This window comes from Dama dama, chromosome 28, assembly GCF_033118175.1.
Source record: "Dama dama isolate Ldn47 chromosome 28, ASM3311817v1, whole genome shotgun sequence".
Lineage (NCBI taxonomy): Eukaryota > Metazoa > Chordata > Mammalia > Artiodactyla > Cervidae > Dama > Dama dama.
The window spans coordinates 22,636,710-22,663,210 of NC_083708.1; the positions used below are offsets into that span (position 1 = coordinate 22,636,710).

Below are 26,501 nucleotides of genomic sequence, written 5' to 3' on the forward strand. Positions count from 1 at the left end.
ATTAAGCTGATGCATCGTTGATGTGTGGTGGGGAGTTAACTCTTCTCTGATGCATCTGTCTACTAGCAGGACTAGAATAGGACACTGTCCACTTTCCTAAAAAATGGCTTAGTTTCAGCAAGCTGAGTGCCTTTTCTGTGTTTTAAAAATTACTATTTTATATTTGATGGCTATGTTATTCTTTCCACTTTTACCAATCATATAACATTCCCAACATTTCACTGGAAATAAAAACCTTGCTGTCTCTGGTAAAAGTCCAATGTCATACTAGTGCAGTGGCTTGCAGCTCATCTTCTCCTCCACCCTCCTTAGACCCAACAAACCACACTGTTCCTTTTCATTCCCTGAACTGCATTATACTACACACCCTGTGTCTTGCTCATACAGTCTTGTGAGCCTGGAAGGTTGTTATCCTGCCTGGTGAACTTCTGTTCATCCTGCAAGATCCACTTAGGTATCACTTCTTTGGGGACGACCTCCTTTTTCTCTTATAAGAATTAACTACTTGCTTCACTCCATACTTGTACCTATTACAACACTTCACCACCACCCTCCTTGCATTCTTATCTGGGATGTGTCTACATCTTGGATTCATCCTAAATCAGACATGGAAACCACGGCCTGTGGATTCCTCTAATTCTGCAGCTAGTGTGGAAATAAAGATTAGTGTTGTTTTTCCTCAGACACACCCAGGTATTGACTTTTTGCTGGCTAAAAGCAATAGCAATTTGTCACTTTTATTGTCTATTCAATAAACAACTTAAGGTTTCAGAATCTATGCCCCCTGCCCCATCACCTGCAATAGGTTGTTACTAAAGCTATTTTTATCCTGAAATTTTTTTAAGTTTCTTGAAAGGGCCTTTGCTTTCTCTAAATTGGATCTCTTGCCTCAACCAAGTAACTGCCTTGGAGCAGGAATGTCCCTTGGGGACTAATCTGCAAAACTTAACCCGGCTCATCCTGTAAGGGTGTCCCAAGATGAAGGGAATGCCGCCACTTGGACTGGGGCTGCTGCAGCTCAGAGTTAAGGCTCCTGCCAATCAGAAATCATCTTCACGCCACTTTCACTTTTCATCATTTTCCACTCCTCTTTTGCCAGTAATTATATTTGCAGGAGTAAAGGGAAACGGTGAATTATACAAATAAATTGTTTTAGAACAGAGTTAGCTTCTGGTGAGAAGGTGCTCTCTGCTTAATTTGGACAGGTTTCAAGCCTTAGATTGCTTCTGAGTGCCATGGCACCTGTGCCTACCCATTCCGAGGCGGCCAGGCACTCTACTGTCGGTTGTTGTCTCTAACCTACAGCAGCCCTGAAAGGCAGACCCATTAAAGTTGAGGAAACCAAAGGTCAGAGAGTTTAAGTGACCGTCCAACGTCACACAGCTAGTGGGTGATGGGACCAGGATTCACTCAGGCAGGCCTGATTTCAAAGCCTGCTCTCTCCCCAACTGTGCCACACTGATCACTGAGGACACCGTAAGCATCGATCCTCTCTAAGAAAACCGCAAGTAGGACCAACACCTGTTTCTTTCGTCTGTGAACTCTTTAGTTGTAAAAGATAGTTGAAAGTATCTTCATTTTTCTGTAGGAAGTTAGTTTATCGTTCTTAAGCTGCTGCTTTACTATACATGTATTCTAAAACATGAACAAGAAGAGTGGTAAGATGGGCACAGGGAAAATACCTGTATGCCATGGTAAGCGAAAAGAGTTCTACAGTGAGAAAAAAGAAATTAAGAGGTAACACAATAAATATAAGTGGTTATTTCCATGAGAGGAATACAATAACCTGTGTTTTACATTTTCTTCTTCCTTCTTTCTTATTTTCCAAGTGTTATTTTTTATAATCAGAAACAAGTTAATGTTATGGTGTTGATGTGATCTGCAGTAAAGAAAAAAGAAATGTATTAAAGCTGTTCTAAGGTGTCAACATATTGATAAATGGCTATGGTGTGATCTATCAAAGAGGACACTCAAACAGAAAATAAAATGAGTACTACCTTGTCACTCACCAGCACGTGACCTTGAACAAGACAAGGTTCCTCATGAGATCTTAGAGTTTACACATAATCTATCCAATGTATCTGGCCATCAAAATTTACACAAAAGGACACATTCAATCATACAAATGATAATCAAAGTAGAAAAGACAGTGAGTTACACATTATTAGGTTGATGCAAAACGCAGAACAACCAAAGATCAAATTGCCAACATCCGTTGGAACACAGAAAAAGAAAAAATTCCAGAAAAACATCTACTTCTGTTTCATTGACTATGCTATATATGCTATGACTTGGACTGTGTGGATCACAACAAACTGTGGAAAATTCTTCAACAGAGAGGAATACCAGATTACCTTACCTTCCTCCTGAGAAACCTGTATGCAGGACAAGAAGCAACAGTTAGAACCGGACATGGAATAACGGATGGATTCCAAATTGGGAAAGGAGTACGTCAAGACTGTGTATACTGTCACCCTGCTTATTTAAATTATATGCAGAGTACAACAAGAGAAATGCTGGACTGGATGAAGCACAAGTTGGAATCAAGACTGATCGGAGAAATATCAATAACCTCAGATATGCAGATAACATCACCCTTATGGCAGAAAGTGAAGAGGAACTAAAGAGCCTCTTGAACAAAGTGAAAGAGGAGCATGAAAAGCTGGCTTAAAACTCAACATTCAAGAAACGAAGATCATCACTTCATGGCAATGTTAACAGTGAGAGACTTTTATTTTCTTGGGCTCCAAAATCTCTGCAGATGGTCACTGCAGCCATGAAATTAAAAGAAGCTTGCTCCTTGGAAGAAAAACTATGACAAAAATAGGCAGCATATTAAAAAGCAGATATTACTTTGTTGACAAAGGTCCAACTAGTCAAAGCTATGGTTTTTCCAGTAGTCATGTATGGATCTAATGGTAAGCCACTCCAGTGTTCTTGCCTGGAGAGTCCCATGGACAGGGGAGCCTGGCAGGCTACAGTCCACGAGGTCGAAAAGAGTTGGACATGACTGAGCAAATAAACAACAATCATGTATAGATGTGAGAGCTGGACCATAAAGAAGGCTGAGCACCAAAGGACAGATGCTTTTGAACTGTGGTGTTGGAGCAGACTCCTGAGAGCCCCCTGGACTGCAAGGAGATCAAACCAGTCAATCCTAAAGGAAATCAATCTTGAATATTCATTGGAAGGACTGATGCTGAAGCTGAAGCTCCAATACTTTGGCCACCTGATGGGAAGAGCTGACTCATTAGAAAAAAAGAGGCTGATGCTGGGAAAGACTGAAGGCAGGAGGAGAAGGGGACAACAGAGGTTGAGATGGTTGGATGGCATCACTGACTCAATGGACACATGTTTGAGCAAGCTCCGGGAGAAGCTGAAGGACAGGGAAGCCTGGTGTGTTGCAGTCCATGGTGTTGCAAAGACTTGGACATGACTGAGCGACTGAATAACAACAAAAAGTAATTGCAGTTTTGTATTGTTGAACTTTGCTGTTTGATAGTGGAATACATTCTTAAATAAATGCGGCTATGTTATACATCATTTTAATGAACACTTCTTGCTTTATGATTTTTGGCTAATGGCATTGTTTGCTATTTATTTTATATTTTAGACTACAGAAATGGTGTTAGACAAAAAGCAGACAAGAGAGATTTTTTTTTTTTAATCCAGTTCAAAATGGGTTGTAAACTCAGCAGAGACAACTCACAACATCAACAATACATTTGGCCCATGAACTGCTAACGAACACACAGTGCAGCAGTGGTTCAAAAGTTCTGCAAAGGAGACGAGAGCCTTGAAGATAAGGAGCACAGTGGCCGGTCGTTGGAAGTTGACAATGACCAGTTGAGAGCTGTCACTGAAGCGGATCCTCTTACAAATACACGAGAAGTTGTCGAAAAACTCAGTGTTGATCATTCTCTGGTCCTTTAGCATTTGAAACAAACTGGACAGGTGAAAAAACTTGGTAAGTGGGTTCCTCATGAGCTGACTGCAAATTAAAAAAACTGTTTTTAAGTATTGTCTTCTCCTATCCTATGCAATAATGAACCATTTCTCGATCGGATTGTGAGATGCTATGAAAAGTGGATTTTATACAACAACCAGCAATGACCAACTCAGTGATTGGACCGAGAAGAAGCTCCAAACCACTTTCCAAAGCCAAACTTGCACCAAAAAAAGGTCACGGTCACTGGTGGTCTGCTGCCCATCTAATCCACTACAGCTTTCCGAATCCTGCCAAAACCATTACATCTGAAAAGTATGTTCAACAGATCAATGAGATGCACCAACAGCTGCAATGTCTGCAGCTGTCCTTGACCAAGAATGGTCCCAATTCTTCTGCATGACAATACCTGACCTCAGGTCGCACAATCAACACTTCAAAGGTTAAATGAATTGGGCTATGAAGTTTTGCCTCATCTGTCATATTCACCTGACCTCTTGCCAACTGACTACCACTTCCTTCAAGCATCTCAACAACTTTTTGCAGAGAAAATGCTTCCACAACCAGCAGGAGGCAAAAAGAACCCTTTTTTCCTAGAGTTTGTTGAATCCTGAAGCATGAATTTTTATGCTATAAAATTAAACTTATTTCTCATTGGCAAAAATGTGTTGACTGTAATGGTTCCTATTTTGATTAACAAAGATATGTTTGAGCCTAGTTACAATGATTTAAAATTCAGTCAGAAACCTCAAATACTTTTGTACCAACCTCACAGTTATTCATATTTCTATGCAATTAGAAATATTTGCATGGTATGTAAATCCAAAATTTACCTTTCTAGTCTAATCTTAAATTGTTCTGTGATTTAATCATTTTTATCCCTACTGAAGCTCAGAAAGATGAAGAATGTTGTCCTGATCACACAGTCAGTAAGTGATGGAAAAGAAACTCAAGCATGTTTCTCTCCGTCTAAATCTCATTCTTCTTTTATTATATCTTAAACAAGTCAAAAGCATACTAGATATTTTTAAAACAAATACACAAAACACACACACACACACACACACACACACACACACACACAAAACTGAGAAATCCAAAGGCATATAACAGGATAAATTTGAGATATCTTAGAACATGTCATTTTTTAATAATTTGAACAGTCTCATTTTTTAAATCAGACAATCCAGCTGGAACTAATTCAAATTCCTAATATTCATCTTGTCCTTCCCCTCCCACCTCCACTCCACATTATACACTTTATTGGCCCCTGGACTTATTATTTTTAATGTTAAGATTTACATATTTTCTTTACAATTTTAATTGTATAAAGTAGTCCTTTAATCACATGAAACATTATATCCATGGATAAAGAGAGAAAGTACTACATGAAAAACAAAAATAGTTGTTTTGGAAAGTTAGAACTGTAAGTAACTTTTCTACAAAACTTGAGTTAATGTTTTCACTTTTTTTTTTTTTTTAATTTAGAAAGAAAAGAGATCAAGAAGGAAAGAGGAAAAAAATTCAGTTTATCTTAAACCAACTACCAAACTCATTATATGTTATTTAGGGTATGTGTTGATTAAGCCAAAGGTGATACTTGAGCTCAAATATCAACACAAATTCTGTTAACGATAGCAACATTTTAAGAAACAGGATTATGATAATACAGAATTATTCCTGGTATTTCCTACAAAGACATCATAGACCTCAATCACGTTAGACCTATAAAATCAACAAGATACTTCAAATGGAATAACGAATTAAACATCAATTGAAACTTATTTCAATTGAAACTTGTGATATTTAAAGTACTGGGAGAGGACAAGTTTTCCTAGGAGACCAGAGCTGTCAACCAGGTGACCTTAGTCTAAGAGATCAAATGCAAGCAGAGGACACACCATCCTTATTTCTAAACTTTCGCCTTGACAAAATTCCCTAGAGAAGCAACGGTAGCCTATCTATTTTTAAAGAGGCAATGAGAAGGGAGAAAAAAGTCACCTCTAATAAAAATGGTGAAATTGAGAATGAATCAAACACCAATCAATATTAAGAAAAGAACCTGAGAAAATAGAAACATGATATATAGTCTTCTAGGAAACATAGGTCGTTTAATGTAACAAAGGCAAAAATGACAAAATAGAGATGATCTAACACCTCTACCAAAAATTACAATTATATCAAGAGTCCAACATACTGCAATATGGGATAAAAGAGCTCAACTTGAAAAGATTTAATCTCATGTTTCTCATATTTTAGCCATTGATTTGGACACTTCAGTCCTAAAAAGGATCTAAAAAAGCAGACAATTAATGAAGTTGAAATATAATATTGTTTCTATCTGTAGATTCTTAAAGTTCCGTTTCAAAGCTATAACAATGATAGTCTCATTAATTTAGGCGCTCAAGATATCAAATCAGGCAAATGACTAAAACTTGGTGCTAGAATCATTAAAAAAATACTACCGTTTAAAACAATTTGGACAACAAATAAAAATTTTAAAAGTTCTTATATATTATCAAGAATACAAAATGCTGAAATGAAATGTGCTAGCATGTTTATGATAAGTCATATTAACTCCATCATATTTAAATGTTTAAAAGTACTAATTTCTAAAATTAGAACCTGAAAAACGCACATACCAACAACTGCTTATAAACTTCAAAAAAGGTTCATTAAGTAATGAACAGTATTCCTTCAAAATTACAGTGTTTTCTTTGAAAATCACAGGGAAAAAAATGAGCTTTTAAAAGTCACAAATGTCAACACACTCAGTTTTCTTTGAATTAAAGGGCTCCAGAGAGAAGAGATTTTGGTACACAATTCCTAAAAGCTATGGCTTTCAAACTTTGCTACTAAGACTTACAAGCTTGTCAAGAGAGAGATACAAAGTTCTTATATGCGGAAAAATGGTCCTGCTTAAACAAGATACCAACAAAGCAATCTCAAAATTAAGTGTATTAATTCATGTCAAGAGATTTTGCTTCTTTATAAATGCTTGTAATACTGCAAGATACCAGTTGTTGAGAACACAGAACTGGCATTATCCTTATCAATGAAGAAGAGAACTGACTTTATAAACATGCCTGCCAGAAATGTCATAATTAGAAGTAATGTCATTAAAGATGTCTTAATTTGAAGAAGTTCATCTAAAGAGGCCAGCTCTTCCTTCTGGTTTTTTTTTTTTTTTTAACTTTCTATTGTAGAAAATGTCAAATATACAAAAGGATATCTGGAAGAAAACAAATTTAAATATCTTATGCCATACTCAAAATTAAAGTCAAGATATACTAATGGTATAAGCGTAAAAAACAAATCAATAAAAAAGAATCTTTCCAGAAAAATCTAAGAAATTACACCAAACTCATAAACCATAAGGGATTTATATTTTTTAAAATGGTATTGTTAATGAACAAAAAAATCTTTGAAAGTTAACAGGCAGAAGGCTTAAACTGTTGTGATAGAAAGAACTATTATATATTTACAAAAGGAGAACAAAGAATGCAAACTCATTTTTTAAAAGACTTTCAAGTAGTGACTTCTAAACCATTTAAAGGTCACAGGTCTACATAATATGATTAAAACTACGGACTTTCTCCCTACAACAGTGTTCATTTATACAAAGAGAACTTTGCACAGAATTTCGAATGTTTCTCAGACCACCTAATTCCCCAAGTCCAATGACCTCCTTTCATAATCATGAAATCATATAACACATGGCCTTTTTATTTTTTTTTTTTGGTTTCTTTCACTTAGCATGTTTTTAAGATTCATGGACCTGAGAATAAGAATCACCATTTTTTAGGTTAAAATCTGATTTCTAATTTACCATTTTTGATAAAATATTTTAGAAGTTCCACTTGAAGTAATTTGTGTTAGCATATCTTAATGAGTATAAAGTATAACCATTTAGAAAAAAAATTTTAATAGCAATACAAATCTATGGTGAATATAAACATATTGCCATCCTCTGAAAAATTTATACTATAATGAGAAATTATTTGTGAATGTTAAAATGAGGGAAGCTTGAATTTTTTTAGCCTAGAAAATAGAAAGATAGCAATACAATGTTTCTTGACAGTTAAACCAAAAAAGCTTATATTTAATTCTTCATTTTAAAATAACAAAAACATTTCATTTATAACTAAAGTATTATTATTGTAGTTTTTTATTTAATTTTTATCTTATATTAGTGTGTAGTTATAATGTATTCGTTTCAGGCGTGCAGCAAAGTGGTTCAGTGGTTACATATACATACATATCCATTCTTTTTCAGATTCTCTTCCTACTTAGGTTATTATAGAATATTTAGTAGAGTTCCCTGTGTCACACAGTAGGTCCTTGTTAATTATGTTTCAAATTGTAGTGTGTACATGTTAAATTCAAACTCATATTTATCCACTCTACCCCATACCTTTCCCCTTTGGAAACCACAACTTGTTTTCAAAGTCTGTGAATCTTTTTTTATTTTGTAAATAAATTCATTTCTATCATCATTTTAGATTCCACATACAAGTGATATCATATGATATGTGTCTGAGTTTTTCTGACTTATTTCGCTTAGTATGATAATCTCTAAGTCCATCCATTTTGCTGCAAATAGCATTATTTCATTATTTTTTATGTCTGAATAATATTCCATTGTATTAATACATATGTATCACATCTTCTCTAGCCATTCTCCTGTCAACAGACATTTAGACTGCTTCCATGTCTGGGCTACTGTAAACAGCGTTGCAATGAACACTGGGGTGCATGTATCCTTTCAAATTAAGGTCTCATATGCCCAGAAGTAGGATGGCTGGGTCATAAGGTAGTTCTATCTTTTCGTTTTCTAAGGAACCTCCATAGTTGCTGTACCAATTTACATTCCCACAACGGTGTAGTAGGGCTTCCGCTTCTCCACACTGTCCTCAGCATTTATTGCTTGCAGACTTTTTGATGATGGTCATTTTGACTGGTGTGAGGTGATACTTCCTTGAAGTTTTGATTTACATTTCTGTAATAATGAACACTGGAAAAGACCCTGATGCGGGAGGAGAAGGGAATGACAGAGGTTGAGATGGGTGCATGGCATCACTGACTCAATGGACATGAGTTTGAGTAGGTTCCGGGAGTCGGTGATGGACAGGGAAGCCTGGCGTGCTGCAGTCCATGGGGTCGCAAAGTTGGACACGACTGAGTAACTGAACTGAATAATGAGCAGTGCTGAAAATCTTTTCATGTGCTTTTTGACCATCTGTATGTCTTCTCTGGAGAAGTGGCTCTTCAGATCTTGAGCCCATTTTTTGATTGGGTTCTTTTTTGGATATTAAGCTGCATGAGCTCTTGTACATTTTGAAGATTTTATAATCCCTTGTCGACCGCTTTGTTTGCAAATATTTTCTCTCATTTTGTTTATGGTTTCCTTTATTGTGCAAAAGCTTTTAAATTTAATTAGGTCCCATTTGTTTATTGTTGGGTTTTTTGGTTAAGTTATTGATATAAACATTCAAAACCTATAAACTTGCTTTAGTTAGTGAAAGAAACATGTATTTTCAGTGGAAGTATACTTTTGATACCTAAGTTCATCTCCTATTAACATCCTAGGCATCATCTTCAATTCTGCTCTCTAATATTTATAACACTGAGTCTTAGAAACTAGCAAAAATAAGTCACTACTTCAAAATATGAAACCCTCCAAAATCAAGACCTAAATGATGACTGCAAATCTACACTGACATGGAAAGATAGTCACAATATTTTCACAAGTTAAAACACACACACACAGAGAAGCAAAATAAAGAAAAATTCATATAATTAAAATTAATTTATGTAAAACAAAATCTTTTAACCATATCTTTTTGTGTATATATACATGAAGAGATGTATACAAGGAAGAGTGCCAAAATGTTAATAGCAGTTTTCTATGCAGACTGAAATTATAATTCTGCTTGCTTTCTTAAACTGTATTTTCCTGATTTGTTTTAAAAGTTTACAATGAAAATGACTATTTTGATGCTCCTATAAAAAGTTAAAGCTATTTTCACTTTGAAAATATATGAAACTTATCTTTGAATGTTTAAAACAGGTGTTAACATTATATGAAGATTAGTTTTTAATGCAAGAAATCAATTAAATCATCTTGCAAGTACTTGAAATCTTTAAAAATTGACTGAAACTAACTAACTTTTCCATGAAAAAAAGTACTTGAGATGGTAAATTTCAAATCCAAGATTTTCGTCATTGTCAGCATCACTCAAGTTGCTCTAGATATAAAAAATTGTGATGTTTACAAACTGACATATTTGGTGGTTGCTGTTAATAGCACTTTGTTTAGATAACAACAAAAAAAGAAAACACAAGTGATACTACTTGAGGTGACCTGAATAGATATATTATAGATATATTATTAGGAGACAATAAAGAAATGTTCATAAAGCTAGGGAGACTTGTTTTAAGTGCAACAGGAAAAAAGGCTGCATGCAAGGAACATAAGGCAAAATTATTTCAGGTAATTCCCATGAAGTCAGAACAAGGTAAAAGTCTGTATTATTTGCTTTTGTACTTTGCTAAAATAAACCAGGGAATGTGGTTTCTTTGGAAAGTCAGTGTTCAACCTACCATCCATTAGTCTTTTAGTTACTTCCAATAAAATTATATTAACAGCCAATCTGCCTGGTGCTATGATCCCATTAGGTCATGTAACCAAAGCAGAGCCAGCTTAAGTCTAATCAGACCAAACAGCTGTTTTAACAGTTGGGTTTCTCCAAAATTAAAATATTCTATTCCTGACAGTGCCTAGCAACTCAACTGTTACAACAGCTGCTCAAATTGAAGAGTTAAAACCAAGTGTACATAGTCTTCTTCCCATTTGCAACTGCTTTGAGATTCTTCCAGAATAGAAGTTTCTAAACTGAAGTTGATTTTGACATTTTCCTAACCTGTTTAAAGTTTTATGCTTGTACTGTATCTATCTCTGGCCTTCAGCCAACATTCCTGCCATCGGCATCTGAGTGTTTGCCCTCTGTCTCCTCCATGCTCTGCATCGTAATTGCCAGCTCGTAGTTTGGTGCTTCCCTCATTAGAAATATTATCTCTGTGCTTCACATCCTTATTCTTCTCTGTACTGTCTCAGAATCAGAGGCGGAAACTCAGACGTTCCCAGATTCCACTAAGTGCAATACTAACATTAGTACTCTTAAGGTTAATCGTTGAGGTAAGACCCTTAAAAAACAATCCAAAAATGCTCACTGGCAAGAAGTTCTCATTTTTGATCTCAAAACTCCGCATTTGTCGCCATGGTTTCACTCAGACGTGTCTGTTTGTCCAATTCTTTATACTCATCCTGTAACACAGAAATCTATCCACCACCAATCATATTATCAACAATAAGTTTTTTCTGTCGATCCATCTCTCAACTTCACCTTTTTATCCACACATTCATCCATTTATCCACTCACCTTCTTGTCTTAAAATTTCTGCCAGCTGGTCTGAACACACCCAAGCTAAATTGACTGTGCTACGTTCTTAACGGCTGCAAAAGATCTTGTCCCTGATTTTGTTAACATTTGCTCTCTACCCTCACAATGTCCTTACTCCCCATAATTGTACTGCATCACAGATAATTTAAAATCTTAACTCTCAGGGTCTAAAAATAGATTCACTGCAGGACCCAGACTCATCAAACCAGAACATACCTACAAAGAAGCTGAACACGTTTTAAGACTGCAAAATTATTCCTGCGGCAGCTTCAGCTCTTCTGCTGGATTATGTACAGAGTGATTTGGGCACATTAATCTTACAAACAGTCTCCTTCTCATGGCCCTCTTCTCAGCAGGGAAGAGGGAAATCAACAAGTACAGATGCCATAAGTGAAAAGTGCCTACAGACCTTGTATCAGGCAATACTGTCCTGGGGCGACTCAACTCCAATGAGGCACCAGAGTGCTCTGGGAATCAGGACTCTCAGGCTGCAAGTCCTTTTGGTAAGTCATGCACATCCTAAATTACCAGCATAGTAGAGCTAAACTTTTGTTTTAATTAAAGGAGACCTTGAAATACTGGCTCTGATGTTATTATCCCCTTCCTATCATGTCAGTGCTGAAGATACTAGCCCCAAAGTTTCTGTACTTTATTTTTGAATCAGTCTGCAGAACAGGATTCATTCTCCCAGCTTACAGTATTGTTAGGATCAGTTTTGCTTTCCAGGGCTAAACATAGAAAAGTTTTCATTTTTAATAAGAGCTTAGATAAATAACCCTAAATCCCAAAGGGCCTCGTTAAAGCAGCCTCATAAAAGTTTTACACTTGCATATGAGTTTGGAAAAAAAAAAAAAAAAACTGTCTACCTAGCGGTTTGAGCTCCTGCTGACTTCTCTAGCCTTGGGGAAGTTATTGTTGAAATTCATATGTCTTGCTATTTCAGATGATTTAAAGCAGTCTATTATGATAAATCACCATGAAATACACCAAATGAAAGACACTGTTCAAACAAAAATCTCAATTTTAAATACATAAAATACACACAATGCAATCATCCGTGTGTTTAAATAGCATTAGGGTTCTGGTACGGTACTCATCTAACCACATATTTTATTCTCAGAGCCTACAATGCAAAAACACATTTTGTATGAGGTGATCAATTTTCCCTTTCTTTTCTTTAGGAGGTCATTTCAATACATTCTGACTCTATCCTGGAAAATTAAAGTCTAGGCAAGAAAGTTCCTATCAAACTGGAAAATAAATCAGTTGGAATAACAAGAACATAAGTAGTGGGCAATGTTAACATTTTATCACCTCCCTTCCAAGACCTAGAATGATCAAGACTGACACGGGATATATTTAAAAGGTGAGAGAATGACTGGAAACGGAACAGAATCTCCTATGTTCAAACAATGAAACACCAGAAATGGCTGTTTAGTAATGCCCCGGCACCTAGCTCATCATCCTGCAACATGGTAAGTGCTTAATAACTATTTGCTGAACCAAATTTTAAAAATCATTTTTTGCCATTTTTATTCCATCATAGGACTATCCTCACTAGTACTGATACTTCTCAGACCTTGGAATCAGTGATCAAGAATTTCAGCCTAACTCTAAATGTTTGTTAGATTTCAACAACAGAACCTCAAAATTAGAAACCTGAGAAGAATTAACTCCCCCTGAAATATTCCTAACATGTGACTGTATGGTCTTGGCTTGAATATCTCCCCAATTCTTTAAGTTGAGTGAAATCTATGCTTCACAACCAGAGCCCTTCAGTAAATATCTAACTCTTTCTCCTGACTTTTCTCTAAGCTAAACATTCCCCATTTCCTCATATCATACAGATGAGTCTCACTACCATTCTAGTTTTTCAACTTGGTGACCATTTATTAAAATATCACCACCATGATTTTCATCTTCAGAGCAGAATAAAAGTCTGAATAATATATCTTACATTATCAAAATATTTCATGTATATCAGTTCATTCAATCTTCATAATAACATTCCAAAATTGGTTTCATTATATGCAATTTACAGACAAGTAGGTTGAAGTTCAAGAATTTAAATGACATGCACATGACCTCACAGAAGAACCAAGACTCAACTCCAGTTCCTCCAATTCCTGAGTGTTTCCATTACTCTTTTGAACCTCAGTCTTCTCAGCTATAAAATAGGGGTAATAATACTTTGCCTTTAGACATCAAAGGTTTCTTCTGAATATCAAATAAGATATGAAAAAAAGCATAAAAGGTAGGCTTTTATCACTGAAATCATTCATATGTAGATAAACTCTGCTCTTTCAAGTACTTAATTTATGAGTGAGAAAGTTCAAGTCACAAATGATATAAATGTTCTACTTTTGTTTTTAGAATTTAAGGCATATAGCAACTAAATGATCCAGGAGTATTACAAGACTCAGTCCTGTAAGATGTAGGAAAGTCACTCATCTTTTTGGAGTTCTGAATTCAAAAAGAAAGCATTTTCTTGATAATTAAATATCAAAACAACAAACAACCCAATCAAAAAATGGGCAGAAGACCCAAGACATTTCTCCAAAAGACATACAGATGAAAAGATCCTCAAGATTGCTAATTATTAGAGAAATGTAAATCAAAAAAACAAAGAGATATTACCTCACACCTGTCAGAAAGGCTATTATCAAAACTCTACAAATAACAAATGCTGGAGAGGATGCAGAGAAAAGGGAACCCTCCTACACTATTGGTGGGAATGCAACTCGGTACAGACATGATGGAAAACAGTATAGTTGGTTTCACAAAGAAACTAAAAATAGAACTACCATATGATCCAGCAATTGTGCTTCTGGGTATATATCTGTAAAATAACCAAAAATACTAATTTGAAAAGATACATGCACCCCAATGTTCACAACAGCACTATTTACAATAACAAGGACATGGAAGCAACTCAAGAGCCCCTCAACAGCTAAATGGATAAAGATATGGTATGCATGCATGCGTGCTAAGTCACTTCCGTCGTGTCCAACTCTTTGCAATCCTATGGACCATAGCCCGCCAGACTCCTCTGTCCATGGGATTCTCCAGGCAAGAATACTGGAGTGAGTTGCCATGCCCTAATCCAGGGGATTTTCCTGATCCAGGGATCGAACCCACATCTCTTATGCCTCCTGCACTGCAAGTGGATTCTTTCCCACTGAGCTACCGGGGAAGCCCCAGGATGGTATATGTGTATGTGTATGTGTGTTTGTGTGTATGTCTATGTGTGCAGTAGAGTATTACTCAGCCATAAAAAAAGAAGGAAATTCTGACATTTGCAGCAACATGGATGGACCCAGAGAATATTATGCTTAGTGAAATAAGTCAGACAGAGAAAGACAAATACTGTATGACATCATTTACATGTGCGATCTAAAAAATAATACAAGTGAACGTATATGCAAAACAAAAGCAGACTCACAGATATAGAAAACAAACTTGTGCCTACCGAAAGGGAGAAGGCAGAGGAAGGAGCAAATTAGGGGCAGGGATTAACAGATACAACTACTATGCATAAAACAGATGCGCAACAAGGATATATTGTACAGCACAGGGCATTACAGCCATTATCTTATAATAACTTAGAATACAATCTACAAAAATACTGAGTCAGTGTGCTGTATACTTGAAAGCAATGTATATTGTAAATCAACATGCTTCATTCATGAGAAGAAAAAGAGTTTTCCCAGAAAAACTATGTACTGACCCTTAGTATCTTGTCAGTTTGTAGACTGTATTATATTATGGATTAATAGATTTTTGTGGACTTGACTGGAAATCTATTTGATATTTATAATATTAATTCTATGAGAAATATCCTTCTGGTTCTAAGGAACTGCCTCAGAAACTTTTGGTATATACCCATTTATAGGTGAGAAGAGTCTCTCTTCACTTTTTTTGGCTAAAGCCCATTAAAGGTTTTCTAAGCCATGTGAGAATTATTTTAAAATATTATTATATTCTAATTTTTCAAGAGGAATAAAGTAATAGTGTATATTCTGGCTCTAGTTGCAGATCTAGAGCCTATCTATAACAAATATGGCAAATGATAAGGTTTATTAAAAACTGAAAGAAAGTGAAAGTCACACAGTCATGTCCGACTCTTTGTGGTCCCATGGACTGTAGCCCACCAAGCCCCTCTGTCCATGGGACTCTCCAGGCAAGAATACTGGAGCAGGTCGGCGTTTCCTCCTTCAGGGGATCTTCCTGATCCAGGGATCAAACCTGCATCTCTCATGTCTCCTTAATTGCAGGGAGATTCTTTACTGCTGAGCCACCAGAGAAGCCCTCACTAAATATAAGATGTGAGAAAACAAATACTCTTTCACTGACCTAACCAGCCACACAGACAGAACCTTTAAACAGCTGGCTTAAATACAGATGCATGAATCTGGTAACTGCTCTTCTCTGCTGAGGACATTAGACAGTGTTCACATGAGGTTGATGTGAGCACACGTCACAGTATAGTAGGTATGAAGCTGCAGGCAGAGTATATGGGCAGTAACAGCAGAAATAAGAAGACAAGACTGTACAAGACACTGACACGGACTATGCACCATTTTTCTTTTGAGACTTTTCCCAAACTGGATTATTGTTAAAGCTTGAGAAGTGTCTTAGACATTAAAAAATAAACATTTTGCACAGTGAAACCAAAAGTACAAAGCAAAACCAGCTGTTTCCAGAAGGTTAGCTTCAAGGAAACAGAATCTAACCTTAAGTTCCAAAATGAAACCCAGCATCCTGCATATCACTTTTATATGGAAGAATCAATCAATAGCTTAGTGATGAGTTCACAATACTATACAAAACAGAACTAAAATGGAAATTGACTAGAATCTAGCCCTCAAGCCTCTTATTTCAAAAGAACACATCATACATAGGTCAGGTTTATGAAAATTCTTTGGGGGGGGAGGAAAAAAGATGTCAAGTTATTGACACACATACAGAGGAAGCAAGAGCTCCTTTATAGGTAACAAGCTACAGCAAGCTCTCCTATTTATACCCCTCAGGGCTAAAGAGCCGTTGTGAGCAGTCAAGGCCTCCGGGGTACTCACCTCTGGTCCAGCATCATTAACCCCGGCCCTTTGTTCTACACACCTCATTTCTTTAGGAGGCTGTCCAGACAGCCACTTTTTCCTTGCATCAGGATGGTAATTACTCCTCTGGGGCCTGGAGAATAACTGTTAATAGATTATTTATCTGTAATAGAGTCTGCTACATGGCAAGGAGTGTACTCACTCACCAGCTGGAAACATGCATCTTAGTTACTACTTTTACACCAGGAATGCCAGTCTCATCGCAGCATTCAAAAGTAAAAGTCAGTAAACGTTATCGAAAAGGGTCAGATAATAAACATATTAGGGCTGTGAGATAGGTCACAACTTACATGGCAAAAGAAGCTACGGACAATGTTTATACAAATGCACATGGCTGTGTATCAATAAAATTTTATTTACAAAAGCAAGAGAGTTGGGGGGATCTTGAACTTGTCCTGCTAGCTAGAGGCTGCCCACCCCAATCTAAAAACCAAGCACATTTTGAAAGAGAACCATCCCGCGTGGCTGTGTAAGTTCTTTTCACTTTTTAAAGCCTGATTCAGTCCAGCTTTCGTCAGCAAATACGCATCAATTACTTATACGTAAGAGATGTTTCCCACAATGAAACCTTTCTATCTTTCTTTGGGTCCCACTGCTCTATTTCCTCTGAATAAAAACAGACTTGGAGCCTTTCAGAGATTAAAGTCTCCTCTTAGAAACGGATGAAAGCTTTGAATACTTGCCAAGAGAAATACCCATGCATAATACACACAAAATTTTTTATCCAATTTCATGGGATTCACAGACCCTGAAATTTGCTGGAGGTGAGGGCAGTATGTCCTGGGACTCCAGGTTTCTGTCTTTTCCCTGCAGTTAGTCATCTGTTGCTGCATAATAACCACTCCAAAACTTGGCAGCTAAAACAAATATCTGATGGTTTCTGTGGGACAGGAATCTGGGAAGGGCTGAGCTGAGTGGCTCTGATTCAGGATCCCTCATGAGCTGGTAGCCAAGATGCCAGCAGGGGAGACAGTCATCTGACGGCTGGCAGCTGGATTCCCCCAGAGCCAGTCATTTGAGACCCAGAGCAAGGAGGAATCCTCTGTGCCTTTTATAATCTACTCTCAGAATCCACTCTCGGGTATACCCACTTTGTTTTTTTTTTATTTTTTTAATGGAATTTGGTCTCTCTGCAGCTCAGCTTCTTTATTTCTTTTTATGTTATTTATTCATTTACTCTGGCTAAGCTGGGTCTTCACTGGGGAGCGCAGGCTTTCTCTACTTGTGGCAAGCAGGGGCTACTCCTCTCTCTCGGTGTGCGGGTTTCTCGGTGAGGTGGCTTCCCTTGTGAAGCCTAGGCCCTAGCCACTAGGGCCCTGCGGCGTGTGCCGCAGCAGTGTGGTGCAGGGGCTTAGCTGCTCTGAAGCGTGTGGGATCTTCCCGGACCAGGGATCAAACCTGAGTCCCCTGCACTGGCAGGCAGATTCTCAACCACTGGACTACCAGAGAGGTCCCCGGGCACATCCACTTTGTTCTCCTCATTAGCAATGAGTCCCGAGGACCAGCTTACATCCAAGAGACAAGAAAACTAAGCTCCATCTCTTAAAAGGAGGGATAAAGAAGACATATGGTAGACATATTTTAAAATCATCACACACCATCAAGTAATTCAAATGATACCAAGAAGGTGGTGTTTTACATTTAATGTGCCAGAAACAACTCATTTTTCCTAGCACCATGGTAATTAAATGAATACATGGCACTGGTGTATTAATACATTGAGTTAGGTAAGGATTAGGTAGTTCTTTCATAACAATCATGTGAATTAGATAACAAACCATTTTACAAGTATCTAAATAGACCCTTTAGTTATTTATCTTTCACAATGAGTTAAAGCATATAGTGAAGAATGGATGATGATTCTATGCCCTCAGTGCTGACAAGTAAATCTGCCTTCCCCCAAAATTTTTGCTGAGGAAGACCTTATGTAAGGAAGTAAAAAGGATAAATTCTACTGATAAAAAGTTATCATTTTAAAGATTAAAAGTAAAGAGAACACAAGCAGAGCAATCCATAATCAATTAACATTTACCTGCTAAGCCGGCTGAACAAAAACTATCTTCCCTTGAGTATTTCCTGAATTCCCAACTTTTGGAATTTTCCCTTAAGGTTTTTTCTTTTAAACCAAAGTTCTGATTAGCCATAAATCTGCCAAGCACACAGCCGCAGGAAACAGAGCTACCAGGCACAGTCACTATGGTTCCAGAGAATTAAATATACAAGTCACATTAGCATTAATTAGTGTCACCTGCAGAAGTTTCAAGTGCACCAATTTAAAAAAAGTCAAGATATTCATGCTAAAAAAAAAGTTGTAAATTAAAACATTTTATTCAATTTTCTTTTGTTGCCATAGATTTCAGTGCAAACACACACAGAGAGTTTATATAAATATGCTAAGATGTCAAATAAGCCCTCTGACATTTATAGGTCGTGTCTCCAAGGTAAAGAAATGGGATCTGTAGTTTGTCTCTGTAAAAACACCTGCATTCTTTAGGGAAGGGAAGATAAAGTGGGAGAAACTGGATTTTCCGATGGAAGTGAGAGCTGGAAGCGGGATGACAGTTTTGGGCCGGCTGGTTATCTGTCCACTCTGTGGGCCATGGGCACTAGAGTGAATAACACTAGCCGTGTGTGTATACTTGCATAACAAACCCAGTAGTTTTAATTCTACACAGGCTAGTTTACCTATACCTATAATCCTGGGAACCCAGCACACTGGACAGAGTCAAATACAACAGGCTAGTAGGCACAGAGGTACTGCTGGACATATTTTGTCTTGTGAACCACTCTAGAGATTACTTCTATTTGAGTCCTTTACTAAGAACTAACTTAGCCTTCTGGGTCTCTTCCATGCAGTCACCAGGTAAGTAGTGATACTCTTCAAAACACACAAAGCTAGATACAAATTAGTTCCATGCCTAGACTGCATATTCTACAGGAGCAACAGTTTTGTAGTTTTTATTTGCTAATGTGTACCTATCACCTGACATACCATCTATTAGATGAATTCATGAACAAACAAATAAATAAACCTTCCATCTTCTCTGTGGGTACAGGGGGGTAGGGTTCTTGCGGGTGTGTGTGAGAAAAATAAAACTCATTATTTAAGTGGTTTAAAATATATTCACTTTACAAGTGTAAACAGATATAAATTCTTTTATGGATTGTCTCCCTTTGGTAAACAGGCACTGTTGGAAATTACAGACCTGTGACTGCCCTCCAATCTCTTCCCCGTGCTGGAGGTAACCAAGCTATCCTTGGCATACACTGACATCGACTGGCTGACAAGAAAATGGCATCTGTGTGCATATATACATTCTTCAGTTTCAATCTCTTACTTCCTTAAACCCCTATTTTCAAACTTGGGTTCAGTTTATATCGGGAAATCTTGCTTTCTATATTTACTTTGCTCGATTGATACATAGGATCTTCTTATACAGTGTCTCAAAAATATATTCTTTGGACCCACTGTTCCCATGGAACACATAAGATTCATAAATAGTAAGTACTCTAAGTTACTCTCAGTAACTCATATTTACCTTTAGAATATTAAGGTGCTGAGCAGGATAGCAGTTAAAACTATCTATATATACAGTTTCACTGAGTCACTGATTAACAAATCTGTTTAATAACAAAATGGTTAGGGTAGTAATAATAGGCAACAATTACTGCACAGTAACACTCTCATTTAGCATTAGTATTATTGGACATTGGCATCATTTTCTCTCCCCAAAATACCTATTAATATCTTTTGAAATATATTTTAAGAAATACATCCAGTTATTTCCCACTTTTGCTCGGGCTCTTTCCTCTTCAACCTCTTGTCCCCATTATCTTTCTATTTCTTCATTTTCAGATCAGATGCTACCTTCTCCATGAAATTTTCCTTAATTAGAAGCAATCATAAAGCCCCTTGTTTGTCTATCATAGGACATAGCATGTGTATTTTCTAAAGCTTCTATGAAATTTGTCACTTTCTGAGATTAAACACTGAGACTCTAGAAGTTAAAATTCTGTCTTATTTATATGTTTATTTTCTATGCCTCTAAGCAGAAAGCTTTACACACAGGAAACTTAAGTGAATGCCTATTGAAATGAATCTGAGACAACACACTGCATTCATAAGCAAGGGAAAAAAACTAAGTGTTCAGTTTATTTAAAAAAGGACACACAATAAAGAGTTAGAGATCACACTCTTTAAAATGTTTGTGTGTGCCCAAAAGTCATGGTATTGCAGAATGTTAAAGTATACCCACCCCAAAAGATGAGGAAACGAAAGCCCAAGGAGGAGACTGTTACTTGTCCTGTCACTGCAGCTAGTCACTGGAAAATCTGGGACTAGATTTCATGCATGACTCCAACCCCATATTTTTCCACTGTAAAATGTCAAATGCGCTCCTCCTACAACTCCTAAGTACCCCAAATGTTTCAGGTCATCTCAATATCACACACTGTAACAACCATCCCCAACTATCTGGGGGGCGGGGAGGGGGGTGGTGAATCACTCCTGTGGCTGTCTTACTTCAGGATGCTAAAATCTCATACCAGACAAGATTAAACTGAAAAATGCCCAGAAAAACAGAGAATTCTAGAAACTCTGGAGGCAACAGAATTTATTCTTTCATTTGTATGCAGAAGCTTCTAAAAGACAAAATGATTCCAAAACTAGCTTCATTAAAAGAATTTTTATATGGAAAAAAAGTTAATAGAAAGCTTTAGCCATCTAAACAAGCAACATTAACTTAGTCTGTCTCCCAGCACCACAATTCTGAATCAGCTAATCTTTTGAGTTTTGTATTACTGCAGTTGACACATCGCTAACAATTTTAAGTAAAATCTACAATCTCTACAAATCTAAAAAAAAAGAAAGAAAGAAACACATCTCTACAACTGCATCAGGAAGCCCCAGGCCCAACTTTTTAAATTAGAACAGGAAATCAATCCTGAATATTCATTGAAAGGACTGAGGCTGAAGCTGAAACTCCAATACTTTAGCCACCTGATTCGAAGAACTGACTCATTAGAAAAAACCCTGATGCTGGGAAAGATTGAAGGTGGGAGGACAAGGGGATGACAGAGGATGAGATGGTTGGATGACATCACTGACTAGATGGACATGAGTTTGAGTAAACTCCAGGAGTTGGTGATGGACAGGGAGGCCTGGCGTGCTGCAGTCCATGGGGTCACAAGGAGTTGGACACGACTGAGTGACTGGACTGAACTGATCACTACTGTTCTCTGTTGTAGTTCATACTACTCTTTGAGAACACATTTGCAGTTATATGTAAGTTTAACTAATTACCTGAATACATCCATAAGCATCTAAAGAATTATTTAGGTAAGAGTTTTGATAAAAACAAAGCATTTCTAAACCATCTCCTATCCTAAAGTTCTGCTTCTGTTGCAGTTGTTTTTAAACACAAACTGAATGGTTTCATCAAAGACGTAAAAAGTAGCTGGTAAACCAAAGTGGATCTACAGGTTTTACAGTGCCTAATAAGTCAGTTACCTTGATGGGAAAAGAGTAAGGTGAATATACAAGTAGCTACTGGAATTAGGTTCAAAGGCCGGGGTAAGGAAGTGTAGCAGGAGACCTAAATGAGGGCTCACTGTGGAGAATACTGGAAAAATAAAGTATCTGCTGAGAAGTCCTGCCTGTGAGTCAAAATACGGAAAAGAACAGGAAGGAAGTCAGCCCCCAAATCACCAAAACAGTCAGAAGCCATTAGTGAGTGAACAGGAATGCAGAAATAAACTTGGATGGGCTCAGGGGCAGCCAAGTAAAGCTGCTATTTGCAACCAGGATGGAAAAAAAGAGTATGTATTAAAATCAAGTTTAAAGACAGTAGCCAGTTTTAGGCTTTATTAGGTAGATAAAAAGAGTGGATTAGTTACTCTTACTTATAGGCTTAAACAAGGCTTGAGGGTATAAATCTAAAGAATCCAAAAGTAGTGCTAAGTAAATAAATTTATTTCCGCCACTATTTTTTTTTAGATGCTGGTCTGGTAATACTGATACAAGAAGGATACATGGCAGGCATAGTCAAAGGTTTTGAAGACAGCCCTGTTTTTGAATCCTAAGTCTAACACATCTTGGCTGTACCTCACTGGGCAAGTAACCTTGGTTTCTAGAAATAATGGTACCCATAGAACTTCAGGACTTCCCAGGTGGTGCTAGAGGTAAAGAACCTGCCTGCCAATGCAGAAGACATAAGAGACATGGGTTCAGTCCCTGGGTTGGGAAGAAAGATCTCCTGGAGGAGGAAATGGCAGCCCACTCCAGTACTCTTGCCTGGAGAATTCCATGGACAGAGGAGCCTGGTGGGCTCCAGTCCACAGAGTCATAAAGAGTTGGTCATAACTGAAGTGACACACCACGCACGCATAGCACGCACACATAGCACTTCTACACAGAGATGATATGAAGATTCAATGATATAATGTATTAAAAAGCTTAGGACCAGTCTGGCATATAATAAAATTTCAATCAGTGAGAGTATTATATTATTATATCATTAAAACTATATTTATCCTTAAACACTTTAAATAGGAGGGGATTTATATCAAGTTTACAAAAAAGAAGAGTACCCAATGCACAGAAACCACAAAAATATTAACCCCAAGGAAAAGTTGGAATGTAATCTACAGTATCTATATAAATCTTACTTGAACTTAGAGGCAATTCTATTCAGAAAACCTAACTATGCCCAAAAACCTTTTCAGAGTTAACTGGAACAACATAGCCTATAAAATGTCAGCTATGCCTCCCAATCTTCCCCTTTTGACCTTATTGATTTAGAAACAAACTCTGTGATAAAATTAGTAAGGTTAAGCCACTTCACCAGTCAAGGAATTATGATTGTACTCTGCTAAAATGAGAAAAAGGATGGGGAAAAAAAAGAAGCTAAGGAAATAAAACTTTTTAAAAAATCCCCAAATTCACAGGACCTAGAACAAGTTTCTATTTATTTTTTTATATAATTTCCTAAGATGTAAAAATAGTTCATGAACCATAGATAATAGAAGAAAAAATATTTACAGGTTTGTTAATGAAGACCTTGCCTAGGCAATGATACTTATAAACAAGGTATCAATTTCCATGCAAATTCTTTTCTTATAGGAATATTGCAAAAATAATACGCATATTGGTTGAAATGGAAAGCTTAGAGTCCTATGGGTAATTACATACTCTTAACAAACATACTTGGTTTCCCAAGTGGCTCACTGGTAAAGAATTTGCCTGCCAATGGAGGAAATGCAGGTCCAATCCCTGGGTCAGGAAGATCTCCTGAAGAAGGAAATGGCAACCCACTCCACTATTCTTGCCTGGAGAATTCCATAGACAGAGGAGCCTGGAGGAGTACAGTCCACGGGGTTGCAAAAGAGTCAGACCCAACTGTGACTGAGCGCACATACAACTTAGTGACTAAACATCACCAACAACAAACATGCTGAGCTTTATATGATCTGCACAGATGAATAAACATTGGAGAAGCTGAAGAATTCCATTATAATTGGACATAACAGAACATGTGACAGGCAAGGAGAAGACAGGGCAGGGGTGGCCAGAGTTGGCTGTAGCAGACCTCATACACTAATCCAAGGAGATGAAGACTGGGTACATGAAAGAGAACAAGGGAGTGGTATGATTGGCATGACCAGCTCTGGCTGCAGAATACAGACTGATTATAGAGAGTTTAAACAGGTTGAAGAAACATCTATAAACTTCACATGAAGAGTGATGGTCTTGAATTAGGTTGATAGTAATTATAAAGAGAAAAGAAAGGATAGATATCAAGGAGGTTTGGACGGTAGAATGGATGTGACTTCATAACTGGTTGGGTGTTGGGGGAGCAGGACACAAAAAGGCCAACTTTAGGATTTGAGCCTGGCTGACTAGGAAAGTCATGTGGCCACTACCGAGACACAAACAAGAGGGAGCATGTATTCCCCAGGAATGCTAGTGCCAATGAGTTAACCTTGGCCATATTCAATCTGGGATATGAGATCAGAGGGATCTCTGGCAGAGACAACCTAGACAAGAGGAGATGTAAGCACTGAACTTAACTGAAAGGGAGGACTGAGAATGTAGACATGAAAGGTTTTCCTCAACTGAAATTAGCGTCTACCATGAGAGCAGATGAGCTCTGCAAAGGGGAAGACAGAGTTAGGGAGATCACTGTCAGTAAAGTATAAGACAAAGCAGATGTGGCAGGAGAAGATGAGAAGAGGTCAAAGGAGGATAAGGAAGAGGTCAAAGAGGTCAGAATGAAAACAAGAGGATGCCAAGGCAACCACTTCCAATAAGAAATGGTGAACACTGTTCAGCGCTAAGGATTGAGAAAAAACAAAAGACTTTTGCTCAGCAGGTGACCACATGAGATCTTTAGATCAGCAGTTTCAGTAGATGATTTGAGTAAAAGTATGATTGGCTATGTTATACAAAAGAAGATCTCCTTAAGTGTGATACAAAACCAAAAGACTTCCAATTATAATTTTAATTTAGAGATGATCAAAATGTAAACTTCTGTTTCACAAGGCATCATAAATCAAGTTTAAAATTAAGTTACAGGGTGGAAAAATATTTTCAACAGATAATTAATATCCACAATCTATAAGAACTCCTAATACCAAAGACACACACAAAACCACACAGACTCATAGACATCAGCTTAAGCAGCCAAAGGAAGATGAACAGACTATTCATGGAAAAAACTCAAATGGCTAGTAAACATAAACATGCTCAACCACAGAATCAGGGAAACACTCACTTAAATAAGATGCAATTCTATCAGATTGGCCAACATTAATAAACCTGATATAAAGTATTGGAACAGGTATGAGAAGTAAAAGTGAGAAAAGAATAGTCTGTGGGAGAACAACTGAGCACTATCTATTAAATGTAAAATACCAGCAGTAAGGACCAATTCCATTTTCCAATAAAAAGAACCAGGGCTTCTTTTACAGCTAGTCCAAGGGTTGCAGCAGGGAAAATATGAGATGAGTCTGCAGCACTTTGCAGTATCGGAAAGTCAGAAAGTGATCAAAAATTAAAAATATGAGGACATGTCAAAGTACACAGGAGCCAGCTGAAAAGGACTCCCAATGGCCAAAGCTGGAACAATCTCAGCAACAAAATAAATAAACAGCAAATAAATAAATACCATACTGTATAACACAGGGAATAGAACCAATTTTATAATAACTTTAAATGGAGTATAATATGTAAAAATAGTGAATCACTATGTTGTATACCTGAAACTAACAATATTATAAATCAACTTTAATTCAATTAAAAACAAATAATTCACAAGGAAAAAGAAGTATTCATGTTGTTGTATAGACTGGGAAGTCATTCATTTTCCATTGCTCAGTAGGATTTCACTGTGTGGCACTATAATATGTTTATTCACTTATCTATTGACGGATATTTGAGTTATTTCCAGTTTGGAGCTATTAAAAAAAAACTGCCATGAATATTAAAATATAAAGAAACAATATAATGTTGGTTTATAACCTAAGGTATGAAATAAAAATACATGAGTCCATTGGATAAAAATAACTGAATAAATAAACAGAAGGAAAAAACCCAAATCTTCCTTAAGTGAAAATTTCAAACAATATATGTAGATAGTACATCCTTCCTGGGGGTGAAGCTTATCGTCCCACCTCCTCTTTCAGTGTGGGCTGGATTTAGTGACTCAATACCAAAGAAAAGAACATGGAAAAGGAAAAAACAGTCAGTTCACAGTGAGGAAGCCTAGGCAGCCTTACCTCAGCCAGGTAACCAAGGTAAACACTGTCAGTGACGCCTGTGGATTCCATGTACCACCTGATATGATGTGATACAATTATATTCTTTTCAAAACCTATAACCTTAATCTAAGCAAAAGAAAAAAAATCAGACAACCCAAACTAAGAGACAGTCTAGAAAATGCTTAACCAGTACTTCTTTAAACAGTCATGGTCATGAAA

General features: G+C 37.0%; 1 protein-coding gene across 5 annotated transcripts in view; it reads right to left on the reverse strand.

Annotated features, from left to right (window-relative positions):
- The window catches only part of UBE3D (ubiquitin protein ligase E3D), a 161,513-nt gene that overhangs the window by 70,220 nt on the left and 64,792 nt on the right, over positions 1 to 26,501 (reverse strand). The window contains exon 9 of one of the 5 annotated variants that reach the window (XM_061131925.1): positions 3,517 to 3,946. The exons of 3 other annotated variants lie outside the window; for them this stretch is intronic. In XM_061131925.1, the coding sequence (XP_060987908.1) occupies positions 3,706 to 3,946 (241 nt within the window). In that variant the 3' untranslated portion in view covers positions 3,517 to 3,705. Of the gene's footprint in view, positions 1 to 3,516; positions 3,947 to 26,501 lie in introns of those variants that run through there. One more of the 5 variants, XM_061131929.1, reaches the window with a different exon arrangement.